Source organism: Puma concolor, chromosome C1, assembly GCF_028749965.1.
Source record: "Puma concolor isolate L17-30 chromosome C1, mPumCon1.1.hap2, whole genome shotgun sequence".
Taxonomy (NCBI): Eukaryota; Metazoa; Chordata; class Mammalia; order Carnivora; family Felidae; genus Puma; species Puma concolor.
Genome location: NC_141674.1, coordinates 31272195 through 31292970, shown reverse-complemented (window position 1 = coordinate 31292970; position 20776 = coordinate 31272195). Strand labels below are relative to the sequence as shown.

General features: G+C 41.0%; 1 protein-coding gene and 1 pseudogene across 3 annotated transcripts in view; both read right to left on the bottom strand.

Moving 5' to 3' along the window:
- ZMPSTE24 (zinc metallopeptidase STE24) overlaps nucleotides 1-20776 on the bottom strand; it is a 43930-nt gene extending 23154 nt beyond the window's left edge. Inside the window, exons 1-7 of one of the 3 annotated variants that reach the window (XM_086716593.1) lie at nucleotides 20466-20775; nucleotides 17913-18059; nucleotides 11179-11265; nucleotides 9421-9537; nucleotides 8464-8616; nucleotides 6556-6697; nucleotides 111-295 (exon numbers count right to left, since the gene is read on the bottom strand). In XM_086716593.1, the coding sequence (XP_086572719.1) occupies nucleotides 111-295; nucleotides 6556-6697; nucleotides 8464-8616; nucleotides 9421-9537; nucleotides 11179-11265; nucleotides 17913-18059; nucleotides 20466-20588 (954 nt within the window). In that variant the 5' untranslated portion in view covers nucleotides 20589-20775. Of the gene's footprint in view, nucleotides 1-110; nucleotides 296-6555; nucleotides 6698-8463; nucleotides 8617-9420; nucleotides 9538-11178; nucleotides 11266-17912; nucleotides 18060-20465 lie in introns of all 3 variants that reach the window. The other 2 variants (XM_025934986.2, XM_086716592.1) reach the window with 2 other exon arrangements.
- LOC147577943 (large ribosomal subunit protein eL30 pseudogene) lies at nucleotides 1480-6549 on the bottom strand (annotated as a pseudogene).

Here is a 20776-nt window from a genome sequence, read left to right as displayed (position 1 = left end):
GTCTCCTTTAATTCACCACTCACTGCACAGAAACTGATATTATTCTGAGCTGTCATAGTAACTGTTTATAAAAACTGAGCCCAGGGCCTCTTAGGAAAAGAAAAACTCACTTTAACGTTAGCTTTTATTTCTTCACTGTCCCCTTCTCCATCTTTGCGGGCTTCCATGCCAGACTCCTCCAGGATGGCTTTGTTTAGTACAGAATACTCTTCTAGTAGAGTGTCAAACAAAACTATGCGCTTGTTCTTGAAGAAGCCATAAAAATAAGCATTGCTGTGGGAAGAGCGTTTAGATCCTAAGGAAAAGACAGTTCAAAGCATGGAAAAGAATTAAAAAGTCTGGGGTCCTCTGGTGAGACTCCTAGAAATTGCATTACTGCAAAGGACATTAACATTTTCAAACTGTTTAATACCTGAAGAAAAATGTATCAACATAAATCACCACCAGCAGTGGAGACTGTCTGTTTTCCTGCCATATTGCCAACAAATATTTGTGCTCAGCACAGCTTTACAGCAATAGGGAAAGTCTAAATATCCAACAGTAGTGGAATGACTGAATTACGGTAAAACTGCGAAATGGAATTTAAACAGCCAGAAAAAAGCAATACTTTTGAAAGAATCTTAACAAGATGGAAAAAAAGTTCACCAATATACTGTGAAGGATACAAAACTTCATGTATATAAGGTTCCATTATTGTTATGAAAAAAAATACATGTAAATAGAAAAGCATAAACACAAGCCTATGAAGACATATATCAATATATTGAAGTGTTTACCATTGGCTGCTAGAACTATAGACTTTTGTTCCATCCTTTATACTTTTCAAGGCTTTTTAAAATAAGTATACTTACTTCTAGAATCAGAAGAAAATTAAAGCTATTTTTAAAAAGACTGGAAAAAAAAAAGAACATACTTAACAGTATGTGGCTAACAGGAGCTGAACTATGGTTGATTTTTTTATTTGATTCTTTATATTTTTCTTTATTTTCTAAATGTTCTACACTGTATAGAGACATTAGTGGTTAAAAGCAGACTTTGGGTTCAAATCTTGGCTCTGCCATGTACTAGTTGTGTAAATGTAAGAAACTTCCTTAATCTCTTTAAGCTTCATTTACCTGTTCATGGTAAAGGCTAATCTCTAGCTCATTGAACTGGATTAAAGATTACATGAGAAATTCTAAGTAAATCAATTGTATACCACTTGATCCATAAACTACTACTATTACTTATATACATTTCTTTTTTTTTTTTTTTTTTTTTTAAATTTTTTTTCAACGTTTATTTATTTTTGGGACAGAGAGACAGAGCATGAACGGGGGAGGGGCAGAGAGAGAGGGAGACACAGAATCGGAAACAGGCTCCAGGCTCTGAGCCATCAGCCCAGAGCCTGACGCGGGGCTCGAACTCACGGACCGCGAGATCGTGACCTGGCTGAAGTCGGACGCTTAACCGACTGCGCCACCCAGGCGCCCCTATACATTTCTTAAAAAGAAGAAATGATAAAACATTTGTTTCTCCTGAGAATTTGAGATGTCTCACAGAAAATGTGTATTTTGTATCTATTCACACTTCTAGTGTAAAATATGCTTAACAATATATATATATGTTTATTTATTTATATTTTTATTTTTTTGAATGTTTATTTTTGAGAGAGACAGAGACAGAGTGTGAGTGGGGCAGGGGCAGAGAGAAAGGGAGACAGAATCTGGAGCAGGCTCCAGGCTCTGAGCAAGCTGTCAGCACAGAGCCTGACACAGGCTCAAACTCACAAACGGTGAGATCATGACCTGAGCTGGAGTTGGATGCTTAACCAACTGAGCCACCCAGGCGCCCCAACAATATATGTAGAATACAGTATATTTACATATATAGAAGTATATATGTTTAGAATATAGTAAGACTTTGATAAATATTAACCTATTTGTGTGTTTATTTTTTCATCTTTTGGTTTTGTTGCCTAGAAATTAAGAGTCAAACACGTGGTCCAATTTTGTCAGTAGTTCAGGACCTCAGCATCTGGAAAGTTATGTGTAATTCAGAGGTCTTACACTTCTATCTCATTTATGTCTCCTTTGATTCTAATTTTTAAATTAAAAATACTTCTTAGAAGCTGCCTTATTTATGGAAGTAAGCAAATTGTACGCTTATAAATAAAATAAAATTAATATCTTAAAGTGTAGCTCAAGGAATACCTATACCAAAATCACCTAGGGGAGCTTGTTAAAAGTAGATACTAAAACACCTGGGAATGGAGCCCAAGAATCTGTCTTTTAGCAAAACTTCCAGAATATTCTTATAGTCACTAAAGTTTAAGAGTCCCTGCTCTAGACCATAAGCTTTTTGTATCACTGTAGTGGCATGTAGTATATTCCATAATGCTTGTTTACTGAATGGGTTAATGATACCACTTGAGATATGAAGTAATATACTTGAGAATTCTGAAAAACCAATGTAAGGCACTGCCATTTGTGTCTTCATGTCTTATGATGTCTTACCTTCACCTACCAGCAGCATTTTTTGTTTATCTATTTATGTAATCTCCACACCCCATGGGAGCTCAAATTCACAGCCCCGAGATCAATGGTCACTTACTCTTCCAACTCAGCCGGCCAGGCACCCCCTCAGCAGCATTTGACACAGCTGACCACTCCTTCCCTGAAAGACTTTCTTCTCCTGTCTTAAAAGAAACACCACTTTCTCCTGGCTTTATTGCTACCTCAATGGTCTCTCCTCCTCAGCCTCCATTGCTGGCTCTTCCTCTCCTACTGACTTCAACCTGAGCCCCTTTCTCTTGTCTAAGTGTCCTCTTCATGGCATTAAACACCATCTATGTGCCAGATACTTCCCTATCAATATTCTGGCCCTGACCTCTCCCTAGAACTCCAGACTCATATATCCAGCTGCTTATCTGACATCTGTATATCTCCACAAGGAGGTCTTTAATGCAGATTTGTTATTTATATTCGTGTGTGTGTGTGTGTGTGTGTGTGTGTGTGTGTGTGTGTGTGTTTTCCTGCTCCATGTTGAATTCTCCTTTCAGAGTTTAGGAAATTTCTCACCATGTAAGTCTTGTGGGAGACTGCTTCTCATTTGAGAAATCTAAAAGGCCAGATATTCGCATCCCCAGCACTTCTGGCAGTCAGCCCGTGCCCTGGTTCAATCAGATGCACCTACTGGGGACTCTCAAGATTTAGCTAATTATGCAAAGAACCAGGGCAGTGAGGAATTAATGCTATGGATACAAGTGGTAGGGATGATATAAGGGAGCAAACTACTGAATTCAACAGCAGGAGGCAAGAGCATGGTTCTACAATGTGATTCTAACCTCCTCATCTCCCTGGGAACAGTCCATTTTCCAAGCTTGTAAACTTAACTTTCCCGGTGACTTTGTGAGTTATCAAACATTGATTCAATAAGGCATTTTCCTGCTTCAGTTAGCCACAGTTGGTTCTACTGCTCACTCAGAGCTAATCACTGCTTGAGGAACTCTAATACAGTGTTCAATAGATACCTCAAAATGTAGAACTTAATCCAGTAGAACTTAATCCCCCACAAACCTGCTCTTTGCTCAGTTTTCCCATCTCAGTAAACTATCATTTTTCAGCTGCTCAGGCCAAAAATCTAGGTCATTACCCTAAGTGTCTCCCTTTCCCCAATTCCTTCACAGGTAATCTCTGAATAAATTCCATCAACTCTACCTCTGAAACACATCTCCAATGCATCCACTTCACTCTAGAAATTACTGTCCTAGTCTAAGCTGCCCTACCTCCTCGCTGACCCCTACCACAGTCTCCTAACTGCTCGTCCTGCTGCTACTCTTGCCCTCCCACTACAACCTTTTCTCCACACAGCAGCCCACAATATTTAAAAAGTACAAACCAGACCATGTCACTAAAACCTCTAATGGATTTTCCCCCTTGAACTTAACATAAAACCCAAGGTCCTACCGTGATTTACAAAGGACTGTGTGGACTGACTCCTGTGTATATCTCACACTGTTCATGTCATAACACCCTTCTGCTGTGCTGAGTCACACTGGACTTTCTTCTGTTTCTTGAAGACACAAAGCTCTAGAAGGTTTTCCTACTAATCTCAGCATGGATGGCTCCTTCCTTCAGGTGTCAGCTAACACTCATCTGCTCAGAGAGGTCCTGCCTGATGACCCAATCTAAAGTATCTACTCAGTCATCCTGCATCACATCACACTAGATTCTCTGCCCAGCACCTGCTATCTGGTACTTTCTGAGAACAGAATGTTGTGGACTTTTCACTACAATATCCCTGTCAATTTACAAATCCATAATGTGTATTGTTATTAGTAGTAACAACACTTAGTCATTCAAAGTATTTCCGAGGACTGTGATCATTATTAAGAACAAAAACATACATTACAGATCAGTAAACTTCCATTTAGCAAAGGTAAGTCGCCAAAGTCACACAGGTAATTTGTGATAAAAAACAGGATTCAGGGGGGATGGGCTAAATGGGGAAGGGGCATTAAGGAATCTACTCCTGAAATCATTGTTTCACTATATGCTAACTGACCTGGATGTAAATTAAAAAATAAACTATAAAAAACAGAACAAAACAGGATTCAAACCCAAGCCTATTGATGTCACAACCTGACCTCTCATATGCTACCCTCCACCTACTCAAATCTTTTTTTTTTTTTTTTAAACACGCTCTGGCCAGTTATATTAAAACAAAAAAAAGTTGCATGATTTACTTTTCATTGGTCTGTTCTGGAATGCTTTGATTATATCAGAATCACCTGGATCAATGATAGCCAGTGTGCATACTCCACAGTATTTTCCACGTTCTATGCCCAATTCAATACTATTGCCACCGTAGGGACAGACACCAGTTTTGGCCAGGATGGCATAATACCCTAGTTCAGATTTCCTCAAGGCTAGGCAGTTGTTGGCCAGGATGACCATTTTCAGAGTCTGCCTGTATCCCAGCACATACTTTCCACTTTTCATATTGATTTGCAGCCCAGAGTTAATCAACTCCAGTGGCTTTTTCATCTTTGTGGCCACCGTCTTCCTGCCTTAGGTGTGGGCTGGCCCCACAAGATGGCCAGGGAGTGAGGAAAAAAAAAAAAAAGGCCAAATCCTTATTTTCCATAAAGTCCCAGCTCATGTTGTAATTCTCCATAAAGCCATCCTTATTTCATCTAAAACCATATGGCACTGACAGTATATATTTATACATCAATTACCTCTATTCTGATATCATTAGCTGTCATTTCATATTCTCTGATTATAACTTAAGTGATAAGCAACTCAGGCCGCCCCCTTCAATAAAAACCCCTCAGAGACCATGCTTCTGCACTGATTACTGCACTTCCAGTTTACTATTCACTAAAAGAGTAGTGATCCCAGAGGCTAAAGAAGTAGTGTGAATTGTCATTCTTCTACCATTTCCCCCATGGAAATGTCCCAATTGTGCAGTCAGCCAGGCTGTATAACCTCTGAAGCCACTACAAGTCTGAGATGTCTATGCTCTTCTAGTTGCTGTTAATTCATTCTTTCCCATCGCAGTCATCTCTTCGCCCTGGCCCTGCAGTTACTTCTCAGGTTCTAGTCCTTCATTCAGTACAGCTGTTTCTCACTGATTTTTTTTTTCCTTTTTTTATTTAAAGGAGTGATGGGCAAAGTATGGTTTGCAGAACAAATTTAATTTCCCACCTGGTTTTATAAATAAAATTTTATTAGAACATAGCCATGCTCATTTGCTTATGCATTATCTGTGACTGCTTCTGTACTAATTAATGGCAGGGTTCAAGAGCTGCAACAGAGACCATGTGGCCCACAAAGCCTCAAATATTTATTGACTAGCCCTTTACAGAAAACGTTTGCCAAACTATGGTTTAGAGAAGCAAAAGCGAAACCGAGAGGCGTGAAGGGATTCGTCCAAGATCCCACTGGCAGAGGCAGAACCGGTGCCTCACACATTTACATGGCTTTTAATTATAGATTCTGAAAGTCATGGTATCATACAACAGTTTTACTCTACGTCTTTTTGGGCTTGAGACTTTAGTAGTCTTACGTAAGCTAATACATAGCTTAACTCTCAAAAGCAATCATCAAAAAAGCAGAGAACAACTAATCTGAAGTATCCAATGGTACTACAGTTTCTGGTGTATGTGCAAGTGAAATTGGACTCCTCCAGAACACTGGAAGTTTTGTTGGATGAGACAAAGCCAGCATCGCTGGTTTTATTTTATAAGCCCCCAACTAGAGCTAAGTGGAACTGGACTATGCGAAAGTCCAACTCCATTCCCTGAGGGAGCCAGGAAGGTAACAGAAGTATCTAAACCAGTGTCATATACATGATACAACTAGCAGTGAAAAAGGCCTTGGCCAAAACTTAAAACCAACACGGTAAAGCCAACCCAACACAGCTGCAGGTAAGAGCAGGCTTGGTATCAGGCTACCAGTTTCTATCCCTGGACTCTGCCACCAAGTCCTAGAAATCTTCAGAAGCCAAATTGTAAAATCCTAACAAATCAAAACACTTGAGTAAAACCTCCTTACCCCCGGATAGCCTTACCTTCAACAACATACACCTTAGTCAAAGGAAAGTCAATACTCTTTGCCATTACTTCAATTTCTTGTTTAAGCTTTCCCTCAGGCAGAGGTGTGAACTTGTCAAATAAAGGGGCAATATAATCAGCATAGATTGTGACAAGCACCTGAAAAATAAATGTCAGAACAACCTATGAGTATGCTTTTTTTTTTTTTAGAAATCTGACTTTCCATCATTTTTTTAAATGTTTATTTATTTCTTTTTTTTTTTTTAATTTTTTTTTTTTCAACATTTATTTATTTTTGGGACAGAGAGAGAGCATGAACGGGGGAGGGGCAGAGAGAGAGGGAGACACAGAATCAGAAACAGGGTCCAGGCTTTGAGCCATCAGGCCAGAGCCTGACGCGGGGCTCGAACTCACGGACCATGAGATCGTGACCTGGCTGAAGTCGGACGCTTAACCGACTGCGCCACCCAGGCGCCCCAATGTTTATTTATTTCTGAGAGAGACAGAGAGAAAGAGAATGCACAGAGGAGGATGGAGAGAGAGACAAAGAGAGAAGGGGAGACAGAGAATCCTAAGCAGGCTCCGAGCTGTCAGCAGAGCCCCACCGGGGTAAGCCACCTAGGCGGCCCTATGAATACGTTCTTAAAGAAACACTGCCATTTATACAGATTCAATCATATTAAAACAACTCCCTGATCTAGCCTTGAGAACATGGATCTTTTCATTTGTTCTGGTATTCCCAACCCCAAATACTACCAGATAATAAGTGTTCAGTATCTGTTAAATTAAATCAAAGTGAGTAGTCTCTATGTGGTAATAATTGAAAAGTCAAATGGTCCACTCAAAAACTATCTTGGGACTTTCTGCTACTTCATAAGCCCATCATAACTTGGAATTCTGCCTTTCAGAGTAATCACGAGAGACCTGCATTCTTTGCTAAAAATTAATTACTAGAGCTTGATTGTGTGCTATTATTTGGGTGGTCTACTAAAATTAATTACCTGTAGTGTACAAAATTAATTACCCACAGTGTACACTGAGGTTGAAATGGCACTTCCTTAAGCATTTCTGGAACATTCCATCTGCTCTTTCCTCTCACTTCATTGGCCATACACAGATATGTGCAAATCCAACTAGCACCTGTTCTTGGAGCTCGATCCCACCAGGGAAAGTGAAGCAGTGAGCACCATGGCAATTCAGACTAAAATACACCTCATCGTCACAGGAGTTGAAGAGCTGATAGATGCTATTTTCTGGGAGCTGGGAACAGACTGTTTTCATTGTGTTGTAGTGTATGCGTTGTGAAGTGGTTTAGAATATGGTAGAGAGAAGAAGCAAAGATGTGAGGAAGGGAAGATGCGGGGTGAGAGGGAAGGGAGGGAGAAGGAAGAGAGGGGAGGGGAGAAAAGGGAGAAGAGAAGTGAGGACCAAGGGGGAAGGGAGCAGAGAAGAAGGGATAAAAAAGCACGAATGGAGGAGGGAAAAAGCAGGGGAAAGAGGGCAGAAAAAAATCAGGCAGGTTTAGGGTTTCTTTTTCTTATCCCTCTTAAATCTAGTCTTCCTTCAAAACATCCATGATGTTTAGGCACTGGAGCTCAGTAAAGAGGGACTGAATGATCAAACCTAGTCATCCATTCTGGTGACAACTCACAAATGCACAGCCTAAAACTGCCTGACAACTATTAACGGTAACTAATAACCAGCTTCTAGGATCCGAGTCAGCATAAGGAGAAAAAAAATCTACGGTCAGGGTCAGTTCTCCTATTTCTATACCCAAAAGCAGAAACCAAGGGGGAAATTTAGATGACCACTTATTTATATTTCATTTGCTTCTCAAGAACTGTTTACATGCTAATGAAGATTAAATCATAGTTATCTTGCCAAGAAAATTTTGTAAAAGAAAATGAAACAAAGATTTTACTCACCAGAGAAACAACTAATGTGAACAGCCAGGCATATATAAAAAAATAGTCTCCCCCAATTTTAATAATATAAAGTAGAAGTGAAGACACAGGCAATAAAATGCACTGAGTCACGATAAATTTCTTGACTGCATCTTTCATGAAGAAGCCCAAAGTCTGAAAAAAGAAAAGATCATCACAAGAAAATGAGAAACTGCTTTTAAAGTAAATAATAAGTGAATATAAAGGATACATAATTTTATTTTTAATTTTTTTTAATGTTTATTTATTTTTGAGAAAGAGCGAGTGAGACAGAGCACAAGTCGGGGAGGGGCAGGGAGAGGGAGACACAGAACCTGAAGCAGGCTCCAGGCTCTGAGCTGTCAGTACAGAGACCAACACGGGGCTCGAACTCACGAGCCCTGAGATCATGACCTGAGCCGAACTCGGATGCTTAACCAACTGAGCCACCCAGGCGTCCCTATTAAAGAAATTTTAACAGTTAAAAGGCAGTGAGTCTATATTATATGACAGTAGGTAGTCTAAGACGACAAGTAAATGTCTGGCATTTTACAGTTCAAAATCAACCCATTTAAATGTTAGCAAAAGGATACTAGACTGGAAGAGTTTATGGCAAGACTTTAACCTATGATCTGCAGTTCCTTTTCCTTCACTGAATTCATGCTCTAAAATAGCAAATTATGCTTCAATTATTACCAGCAGAGGGGCAAAAAAGCACAAAGAAGTCTTTATATTTACAGGAGAATATTTGAGGGGCGCCTGGGTGGCTCAGTCAGTTGGTCGTCCGACTTCGGCTCAGGTCATGTGTCTCCTTTCTCTCTCCTTTCCCTTTCTCTCCCTTTCTCTCCTCCCCTCCCCTGCTCTCACTCTCTCTCCCTCTCTCTCAAAAATAAATAAACATTAAAAACAATTTTTAATAAAAAAATAAATAAAAGAGAATATTTGCATTCTCTAGTTTACCTGTTGATTGAAACCATGCTTTTCTTCTATCACAAAAGTATTATAAAGACTCCATGGCAAACCAGTCAATGCACTGAAAAGCGTAGCCAACAGGAGAAACACCAAGGACTGAGTGATCTAAACACAAGAAGAAAACAGCGGCGGTTTTTATAGTGTAATATTAATTCCTTCTTCAAATGAATGATTAGTGAACAAATCAATAGGTAGTTGCTGAGTACTTACAGGATTTCAAGCAATGTGCTTGATTCTATGGGTTACAAAGTCTGAAACAACATCTGTATCTCAGAGTTTACTTGCCAGAGGAGGCAATAAAACAATGTTTCTTTTATTACATAGGCACTATGTGAAAGTCACCTGAAGCCATATAGACAAAATGGTTAAAAGAACCAAAAAATGAGAGACAGCTACATATGCTGGTAAATTCAAGCAAGGCTTGCAAGGCTTACAAGGCTGAGGAGACTCAGGATGCCACTCTGAAGAGGTAAACTAAAGGGACAGGAGAGACAAGGAAAGGAAGAATTCCTTGCAATTTACAAAAGCACGGAGAGAGAAAAGAGCACCCTGTAAGTGGAAGAGGACAAGATGGCAAGCCTGGTTGGGACAAGGCAGAGAAACTTATACTAGATCATGTCTTTAAAGAGTTTGGCTGAGGGGCGCCTGGGTGGCTCAGTCGGTTGAGCATCCGACTTCGGCTCAGGTCATGATCTCACAGTTTGTGAGTTTGAGTCTGCGTCGGGCTCTGTGTTGACAGCTCAGAGCCTGGAGCCTGCTTCGGATTCTGTGTCTCCCTCTCTCTGCCCCTTCCCCGCTCATGCTGTCTCTCTCTGTCATCTCAAAGATGAATAAATGTCAAAAAAAAAAAAAAATTAAAGGGTTTGGCTGATTTAGAAAAAGGTATACAGAAAAGGAACATAGGATGAGCTGAATTAAAACCCAAGATACCTATACATGTAGAAGAGAGCCATCATTTCAAATAAACAATCAGGAAAGAGGGAAGAGAGTTGGCAATTTCCAACAAGAAGTCAGGAGGCAGTGTCCTAGCATCCACCACAGGTCAGGGAGTCTCAGGCTTAGGGCTTTGCCCAGGGAATGGAACTTCTGTAAGAATGGGTAGTCGACTCAAGGAGCTCCAAGGAGACTCTCAAAGATACATTCCCTGTCCTTGTTTGAAGTATGTGCTAACTGCGTATGGTACAGAGCGTCTGCTGAGTGGGTTCAACGAAATTCTTGTTTCCCCTTTCACTGGAAGGAAGGGGTTGTCCCTGAGAAATAGCTTGCCTAACTGGAGCGCACATTCCCCCGTTCCCTTACATCCGAGACTAAATGACTGGTTCACCAGCAAGATGTGAATGCAAAGGATACTACAGAGCCAAGGGAATTAAGAAGAGGATGTACTTTCTCCACCCCCTCATTCCACCTGCCTGTTGGACGCAGAGAACTCTGGGGCACTCAGGAGACAGCACAGCCATAAGATGAAAAGAGACTGGGTCCCTGGCTCCCCATGTGGAAGAATGTCACCTGTTGGCCAAAAATACTCACGCGAGGCTATTCTGTGATTGAGAAATAAAGTATTGTGATAAGCTATTGAAATTCTGGAGTGTGCTACAATAACTAGCATTATCCTAACATAGCATGTGTGGACAAGGATTGTACAAACGGAGAAGCAAGCTTAAGACAGAGCCAAAAAATTAACTTCCATGTATAGCTGGCCAAGCAAAAAGTAAGACTCTAAAATATATATGCTAATGAATCACATACCTCATATTCTGGTCCAAAGCCAGCATAGCCACAGAACCGTCCAGAAAGTCTCCAGAGATAAGGAATTCCTCCAAAAAGAAGAATAAGCTATAAAACAAGACATACTTTGGTTAAATTTGAAGACTAGAAATTATCAGATGAGAACATTTCATAAAGAAAAAGGGACAGGGGGCGCCTGGGTAGCTCAGTTGATCATCCTGCTTCGGCTCAGGTCATGATCTTGTGGTCCGTGACTTCAAGCCCTGCATTCTCTGTTGTCAAGCCTATCAGTGCAGAACCTGCTTCAGATCCTCTGTCCCCCTCTCTTTCTGCCCCTCCCCCACTCGTACTCTCTCAAAATATAAATAAAACATAAAAAAGAAAAGAAAAAAGGACAAAATAATAATCTCTGAAGAAAAAAGAGACCTATCTTATTTAGGCTAAAATATGCATTTACGTGGATACAAACCAATTGAGATACTAAGTTTAGCCTGGTAAAGTATTTATGCCTGTACATTTTATACAGATAAATTAGGATGGTATGGGAATTATGTCTCTATAAAGTGAAGCTGTAAAATGAATGAATGAATGAATGAATGAATGAATGAATGAATAAATTTGCCAAAAGACCACAACAAAAGTTTTATGGATCAGGGACTAAACTTAGAAAAGGTAAGCAATTTATCCAGAATCTCACGGCTAATGAGTCACATAAATGGGATCTAACCAAGGCTATGTGGCTCCCTAAGTGGCTTTTGCCTAAAAGGAAACAGCCCCCATCCGTCAGGACAAAGTATTAGTATCAGTGTAAGTGGAGAGTCAGGTCCACTTACCAAACTGAGGGACGGAATGGGATATCTGTGCTTTCCCCAGGTAAGGAAAAGGTGAATCTTGAGGTAGGAGTCAGGGTTTCATAGGAGGAGGCCCCCTTCTCAGCACCACCCTTTGTCTTGGGCAGATACAGTGAACAAAGATATTCACCAAATCACCACGACATTCGAATGAGCAAGCTGCTCTTAAAATCTGAAAAGAATGCATGCTTACAAAACACAACCTGCCACAACAGATACTAAGTTTATGAAACTAAAGAGGAATCGGTTTAGTTTTCCTTTCCCTGGAGTCTCAGGAACACGACGATCAATCACACTCCTTGGTTAGAAGCACAATATTCTCATTGGTTCACACACAGTTCATTGTGGTTTTGACAGGTTTTGGCACTATCGTGTATTTCATGGGAAGCCTTCCAATCTACTTTCCATTTTTATATATGTATCCATAAATAATATAGTGATTCATATATGCTTTTTGAGACTATATATAAATAACATTATATTGTACTTATTCTACAACTTGCTTTTTACACTCTACATATTTTTAGATCCATCCACAATGATTGGTAAATGTATTTGTATTATGATCAGCTTGTTCTCTGCAGTGTTTACGCCAAATTACACCCTCATCGGCAGTACTGGAGGGCTCCTGTTCCCTACAATCTCACCCACACTTGGTGCCATCCATCTTTTAGATGTTTCCCTGTATGCTGGGTTGGTTTAATACCATGGACCTCAAATATAGTTTCTGTACAGCAGCAGCAGCAGCAGCATCACCAGGGAATGTGTTAGAAATGCAAATACTCAGGCTCCACCCCAGAACCACTGAATCAGGAACTGGAAGTGGAGCCTGGCAGTCTCCAGGCACAGTCACCAAAGTCTGAAAATCTTGGGTTTAATAAATTGCTGTCTTAAAGGCTCCCTTAACTCTTCATCCAGCTATCTCACCTAACCCAGTCTTGGATGTAAACCCCGTCTTCCCAAAAGATATGCTTTGGCACCACTGTCTGGTATATGCACCGCCTGTTGAACTAATCGACTTGAGACGGCACTTCTTTCATCCTGTTCTTAATCCTAATAAATAATGCAAAATTAAGGATTTATAAGCCTTCTGGTGAAACGTTAAAACACCTATTATTAAAAGTCCAGCTTTTAAGTACGTATCAAGGGTAGTTTTATTTTTTTTTTTTAATTTTTTTTTTCAACGTTTATTTATTTTTGGGACAGAGAGAGACAGAGCATGAACGGGGGAGGGGCAGAGAGAGAGGGAGACACAGAATCGGAAACAGGCTCCAGGCTCCGAGCCATCAGCCCAGAGCCTGACGCGGGGCTCGAACTCACGGACCACGAGATCGTGACCTGGCTGAAGTCGGACGCTTAACTGACTGCGCCACCCAGGTGCCCCAAGGGTAGTTTTAATATGAATTTCAAATGCATCTCGGAATGCTTTTAGAAACTGCTGTCGCAAACCTTGTTTAGTATACTTTGGGAAATGAAATATAAAACACAGTGAACAGTAAAGTTTCCCTCTATTGATAATCTCACTGAGCAGGCTGCAGGGATGTCTTATAACAAGAACTAATGAGCCCAACAAAAACAACTCCAGCACTTTTTTTTTAATAATATTTTTTTTAACGTTTATTTATTTTTGAAACAGAGAGAGACAGAGCATGAACGGGGGAGGGTCAGAGAGAGAGGGAGACACAGAATCAGAAACAGGCTCCAGGCTCTGAGCTGTCAGCACACGGGACACGGGACTCGAACTCACGGACCGTGAGATCATGACCTGAGCCGAAGTCGGACGCTTAACCGACTGAGCCACCCAGGCACCCCACAACTCCATCACTCTTAAACATAAGATCCCACTAGACTCTTGCAAAGCAGGCAAGACATATAGTCATTACCACATTATAGATGAGACACCTAAAATCAGAAGTTAAAGTTACTTGCCCAAAGAAACCCAGTGATGACGTGACTGCTATGTATTGAGCAGTGTACTAATGGCTTCATCGACATTATCTCACTCATTCAGTCCTTGCTACAAACCATGTGAGATATGGTATAATATGTATCGGCTTCTCATCACAAAGAGGGGAAAAAAGGAGGCTCAAGAAGGCCAAGGTGCTCACTCAGAAACCCACAGAAATTGGAAAAGCAACAATTTCAATGTTGCTACACTGCCCTCCTCAACTGTCCAGCCCTTCCACTTCCTGATCAGGCTCTTCACTGACATTTGTGAGACACCAGGAAAGTCTGTCTCAGAAAGGCTGGACACCTTCTCTCTGGGTGCTCTGTCACATTTATGTGAACAGTGGCACCTGTAATTGGTCACACAAGGCCTCTGCTTATGTTCCTTCGGATAGAAAAAAAGAGGCAACAAAAAGTTTAAATCAATCTTTGCACTTGTTCTTTGTGACCAAAACATAAAAACTTATTAATTTTAATCAACACAAAATAGGAATTAGTGAACCTGTCTTCAAACAGAACAGGATTTCAAAGTAACACAAAATGCTTCCCATCGAACGGTAAATAGAGCTAATTCCCCAAGGATAAATTCAGCACATTTATGATGTGGTCCCTAGAGTTTTAAGAATGGTTTCTTCAATGCAATTTTAAAGACTCAGAAGAGCAGAGTTTGAAACCCACTTCTCCCACTTATTATCGTCACTTGGCCGTTAAATGGACAAGCCATTTAATTTCTCTGAGCCTCCACCTTCTCATCCATAAAAAGGGAATAACAATGCCTACCCTTTCTACCTCAAAGCACTGTTGTAACATCAAACAGGCACATTACAAAGCTCTCTTTCTATATGTGTTTTCCCTGTCTCTGTCATCTCCTGGAACAAACTAGACCACCCCCATGCTCACCAACTGTAACAACCAAGCTACTGCCCATCTTTCCTGGAACTGTTTACTAGTGACAACGAAAGAGACTGAAAATGTTTTGCCTGTCTTTTTATAATGGCCCTGTGAGGGGTAAGCCAAAGAACTTCACAGAATCAAACATCAGTGAGGAAAGAGAACGGTGTCTAAATTCACCACCTCTGCTTCCATCTCTCCCTCTGAAGGATGATTTCACAGTTGGACCTTAACAAAAGAAATGCTTCAGATAAACTAATCAAAGCCAAATATAAACCACAATAAAGCCTGGCTTGGTTGGAAAGCATCAAGTTTCGATACTAATCTTCAATATCTCTGTAACTAAACCAGGCTTGGACTTGTAAAAAATATAATTTAAAAAATCAACATTGAGAAGACTAATTACTAGTAATTGCAACATATCCTAAAAGCCAAATGAATTTTGTTTTTCAGATAAGATTTAACTCTTCTTAACTTTTCGCTACTTTGCATCATCCTGAGGAAATAGGAAAGACTTGTAATAATTTGGTTCTAATCACACTAGTCCGTAACTGTCAAGGAAAATTTTGTGACCAGCTGGAAATGTTTTCATCATTTAACAAAGCTCTGAACAGCTGGTTTCTTCTCTTAAACTGAAGAAACAATTATGGTAGCTGACCTCATTTATTTTCAATTTAGGAATTTTTCTCTTAGTGGTACTGGAGATTTAAAAGAGGTCTAGAGGAATAGTGATGATAATCACGATCACGATGATAATAATAATAATGGCCAACACTTACAGAGCATTGATAATGGATCAGGAACTTTTCGAACCTTCTCACACATACTAACTCATTTAATCCTCTCAACAACACTACAAATGAGGAAATATCACTACACAATTTTAACAGATGAGAAAACTGAGGCACAGAAGTGGTGGCTTGCTTGAGGCCCCAGAGCTGGTATGGTAGAACTGAGATTCAGACTCAAGCCCCCTGGGTTCTTAACCTCCGCACCATGTACCTTCAATTGTTCTTGGAGGTGGAAAACCAACAACTGGTGTTTGGGAATGAAGAGAAACCTTACTCATTTTATTTATAAAGCACAGATATACATACATACAGTACAGAAACAGATATACAGTATATCTGTGGTATTAAAATTTCATGGAGGGGTGATTAAGAAAAAAATGTCTAAGGGCACCTGGGTGGCTCAGTCGGTTAAGCATCCAACTTTGGCTTAGGTCATGATCTCACGGTCTGTGAGTTCGAGCCCCGCATTGGGCTCTGTGCTGACAGCCGAGAACCTGGAGCCTGCTTCGGATTCTGTGTCTCCCTCTCTCTCTGCCCCTCCCCCACTCATGCTCTGTCTCTCTCTCTCTCTCTCTCTCTCTCTCTCTCTCTCTCTCTCTCAAAAATAGATACCTTTAAAAAATTTTTTTTTTAATAAAAGAAAAAAATGTCTAAAAAGATACAGGGCCAGGGGTGATCATGAAGAAAAGACTGAGAAACACTGCTCTACACTACACAGCCTCTCTTCTTTTAGCATGGGGGGGAAGACTGGGTCTGTTTTACTAAGTAAAAATGACCCATCACTTGTTTCATTTAAGAAATACGGATTATATGCTTATTTTATGCCAGTCACTAGATGCCAAATGATTACAAGACCTTAAAGTATCCTTTCTTTAAGGAATTATCAGTCTGGAGTGCCTGGGTGGCTCAGTTGGTTGAGCATCTGACTCTTGGTTTCAGCTCAGGTCATGATCTCACAGTTTGTGACTTTAAGCCCCATGTCAGGCTCCATGCTCCTGATGCGGAGCCTGCTTGGGATCCTCTCCCTTCCTCTCTCTCTCTCAAGATAAAGAAATAAACTTAAAAAAAAAAAATAAAGAAAGAACTATCAGTCTCACCATGTGATAAGTACTGACAGGAATAATGAAAGAATGCTGCCTTAACCAGTCTCGAGGGACAGGGGAAGATTCAAATGGTTTCTTTTCTTTTTTTTAATAATTTTTCTAAATGTTTATTTTTGAGAGAGAGAGCACGTTGCACACACGTGAGCTGGGGAGGGGCAGAGAGAGACAGGATCCAAAGTGGGCTCCATGCTGATAGCAGAGAGCCTGATTTGGGGCTCAAACTCATGAAACGTGAGATCATGACATGAGTGAAGTCAGAGGCTTAACTGACTAAGCCACCCAGGCGCCCCTCAAACTGTTTCTTAGAAGAGATGATGTCTCAGCTGGAACCTAATGGAAGAGTGGGGATTAATCAGCCTCCAGCAAGAGAGTGGACTTGTAGAGGTGAGCACCCCTGATAGATACTAGCATGTGAAAAAACTCAAAGTTACAAGAAACCAAGCTGGACAAAAAAGGAGAAAGAATTTGGGGGAACGAATAAAAAGAGCTGAAGTAAGCAATGGCCAGGTCAAAAGTACCCCCAAAACTCATGCCAAAAAATCTGGACCGCACCCAGAAGGAAACAGTGAGCCAGGGATAGGTTTTATGCAGGAGAACAGCATGATCAGAATTATCCTTCAGGGTTCCTTTGGTTGCAGTGTGAAGGGCAATAGAAAAGTTAAGACGGAGGCAGGAAGGCCTGTAAAGACTGCTGAATATCTCAGAGGGGCGCCTGGGTGCTTCAGTTGGTTTAACATCCAACTCTTGAATTTTGGCTCAGGTCACGATCTCATGGTTTCGTGGGTTCGAGCCCTGTGTCAGGCCCTGCGCACTGACCTCATGTGCAGAGCCTGCTTGGGATTCTCTCTCTCTCAAAATAAATAAATAAACTAAAAAAAAAAAAAAAAAAAAGAAGAAGAAGAAGAAGAAGATCTTAATATCTTATAATAGAAGGTTCTTTTTCACACCTGACCTACGATAGTTATCATATGCCAGTTTTCAACTCACTAACAATTATGTATGAGCCTCTTTTGCTCCACACCCATTATTACTGGTAACAAAGGTTAAAAAAGCATTCTAGGATGTGTAGATATGGTACCCTCTTTTGTGTCACAAGAATACAAAATGAAAACCAACATTACAGAGTACTAAACATTTTGATAAGTTGTCTCTCCAGAAAGTAATTTACTCACAGTGCCTTCAATCTCTGAATAGAGTCCTGACCAGAAGCTGAAAGTACTTTTATCCAGCTGATACAGTCGGGATTTCTCAAAGGTTTCTGAATCCATGATCTGTCCTAACTCCAGTGGTACATGAGTTGTTGTTTTATATATCCGTCTCTGAAATATTTTGAAGAAAACACTTTGAGACAGTCAAGCCAACGCCTTATTTATTACAATAGTCATTTATGATCAAACACTGAGTAGTTACAGCCTTAACCTGTCACTTAAGCCTACTGAATTTGCTTTACATATACACAAATATTACGTTTGATCAAGTGCATTGACCGCGAAGACAACTGACGCAGCAAAGTAAAAGCAGAACAAGAGACTCAGAGGCTAGCTGACAAGGGAAAATTAAAATCAGGGCTGTCATCACACTTCAGTCTGCACATGTAAACCAAAACTGTACATCACAAATGGTGATGTACAAAGGGTGATGTACCACTCACTCCAAGAAAAACATACATCCTATATAATATAGAAAACAAACTCATGGAAAGGAGAAGGAAGCCATGCTAGCCATAAGTATTAACAGATATTGTAGCTAATTACTAAACTTGGTCCTGGAAACTAAATTCAGAGAAATCTGAGGAATGACAAATGGAAACAGATCAGGTCTTCAAGAGAGACAGACTTGGGGCACTTGGGTGGCTCAGTCAGTTGAACATCCAACTCTAGATTTTGGCTCAGATCATGATTCCAGGGTAGTGGGATCGAGCCCAGGGTGGAGCTCGGCACTGAGCATGGAGCCTGCTTAAGGTTCTCTACCTCTCCCCTTTACCCCTCCCCCCTGCTCACACACTCTTATCTCTAAAATTAAAAAAATAAAAGACAAACTTTATCATTATGCCAAATTCGAAATGGTAAATTTCAGACCACGGGACATAATACAGGGCACAGAAACTAAGCAATATAATGGACAGTATCTCCTACAATGGTTTTATGACACATGGCTTCCCTATACGTTGTTGAGCACCTTACCAAACCCTCAATAAAAGGCATTACATTAAAGCACAACTGAGGAGGTGCCTGGATGGCTCAGTCGGTTAAGTATCTGACTTCGGTTCAGATCATGATCTCACAGTTTGGGATCAAGCCCCACATCAGGCTCTGTGCTGACAGTTAAGAGCCTGGGGCCTCTCTCTGCCCCACCCCCAGTCATTCTCTGTCGCTCTCTCAAAAATAAATAAAAAACATTTAAAAAATTAAGCATAATTGAGTAAAGGAGACATTCTCAAAGAGCAGTTACTGTAACTGGGCTTATCGTTAAAGTAAGACAGATAGATGTTCAATAAGCCCCTCAATTTAGACACTATATACTGTGTTTACCTTATCCAAAGGATCTTCTTTAGGACCTCAAGATTCTGTACTAATAAAGTTATCCAAAGATATCTATGTCAGAGAACTTAGTGCTATACAGCTTAACACCTCTTTAAAGATCCTGAACTAAGGGGCACCCAGCTGGCTCAGTTGGTAGAGCACTCAGTTGGTGACTCTTGATCCTGGGGTCATGAGTTTGAGCCCCACATTGGGCACAGAGATTACTTTTTAAAAAGACAAAAAAAAAAAAAAAAAAAAAAAGAAGAAGACTCAAAAGACTAAAAAATAAGTAAATAAAAAAAATATCCTGGGCTAAAAGAAGAGATCAAGACACAACTCAGCCACTGATGAAAAACTAAAAATTCCAATTTAAAGATTCATGCAGAAAGTAACCCGAGAGAAGAAATGTGTACTGTAGAGGAAGGTAATGCTCAAGAAAGAGTTCTGGCAGTTAAAAAAAAGGTTCTCATAGCCATCAGGTTGACACAATGACAACATAGAAGAATGTAGATAAAACAAATCAGCAATCAGAGACAATAAAGCAGACAAACTTAAGATCTATCTCATTTAAAAGTTCGCATCTCCAACAGCAGGCCGTTCATTATGATTACCTCCAGGAAACTGTTATTAAGTAACTTTCAGTTTCTATTTTACAGCTCTAATTGTTTAAACAAAAGAACATATTGTTCTTTGGGCAAAACAACATACTGTATACATGTTTGTTTGTTTGTTTTTTAAGGGAAAAAAGTTCAGGTCCTTAGAAGGATTTGTTAAGTCTTTATTTTCAGAAAATGGTGTCCTAATCCCATGGTTGAGCATCACCGGGAAGTTGTGATTGGTAAAAATGTTGCATCTTCCTTTTAAAGGCTCATGGGTCTCTGCCAAAGGTAAAGGAGGTAAGTCTGGGCCTGAGGATCCTAAGAAAGCTGTGGGCCAGGCACGACTCAAGTCAACCCTGACTTCCCTTTCACCAGGCCCTAACCGGCCTGGGTCCCAGGATCACGTCGCGGAAAACCTCCCAGAGGCACCAAATACCCTCAAGGCCAAGCCCGCCATAGGGCCAATTTAGGAGGCCTAGTAGGGACCCACAGGGTCGAGGCTGATGCTGGAGCCGCAGGAATCATCCAGGGACTTGCGGGTCGAGACCGACGCTGGCCCGGGCAGGTCAGGTGTCGGGGTCAGGTGGGCCCCATCTAGGCTCACCTGTCGCTGCGCTAGGAAGGTCTCCCAAAGATACACTGTCCAGGAGAAGAGCAGCACGGCCCCGAAAATACGCTTCTCGGCCGGCATCTCCCACATCGCGTCCAGCGACGCCCACATCCCCATGGCCACCCGGTTCCGCCAGCTCCTTCAGCGTGCACCGGTGCCACACCGACACCAGTCCCCTCAGAGCGTCCCCGCAGTGCCACAGCGATATCCGTCCCTTCCGAGCGCCCCTACACAGACACCCGCCTCCATCCTAACCCTCGGCGCAGCCGGCAGTGTTACACCAACACTCTTCCCCACGGCGACGC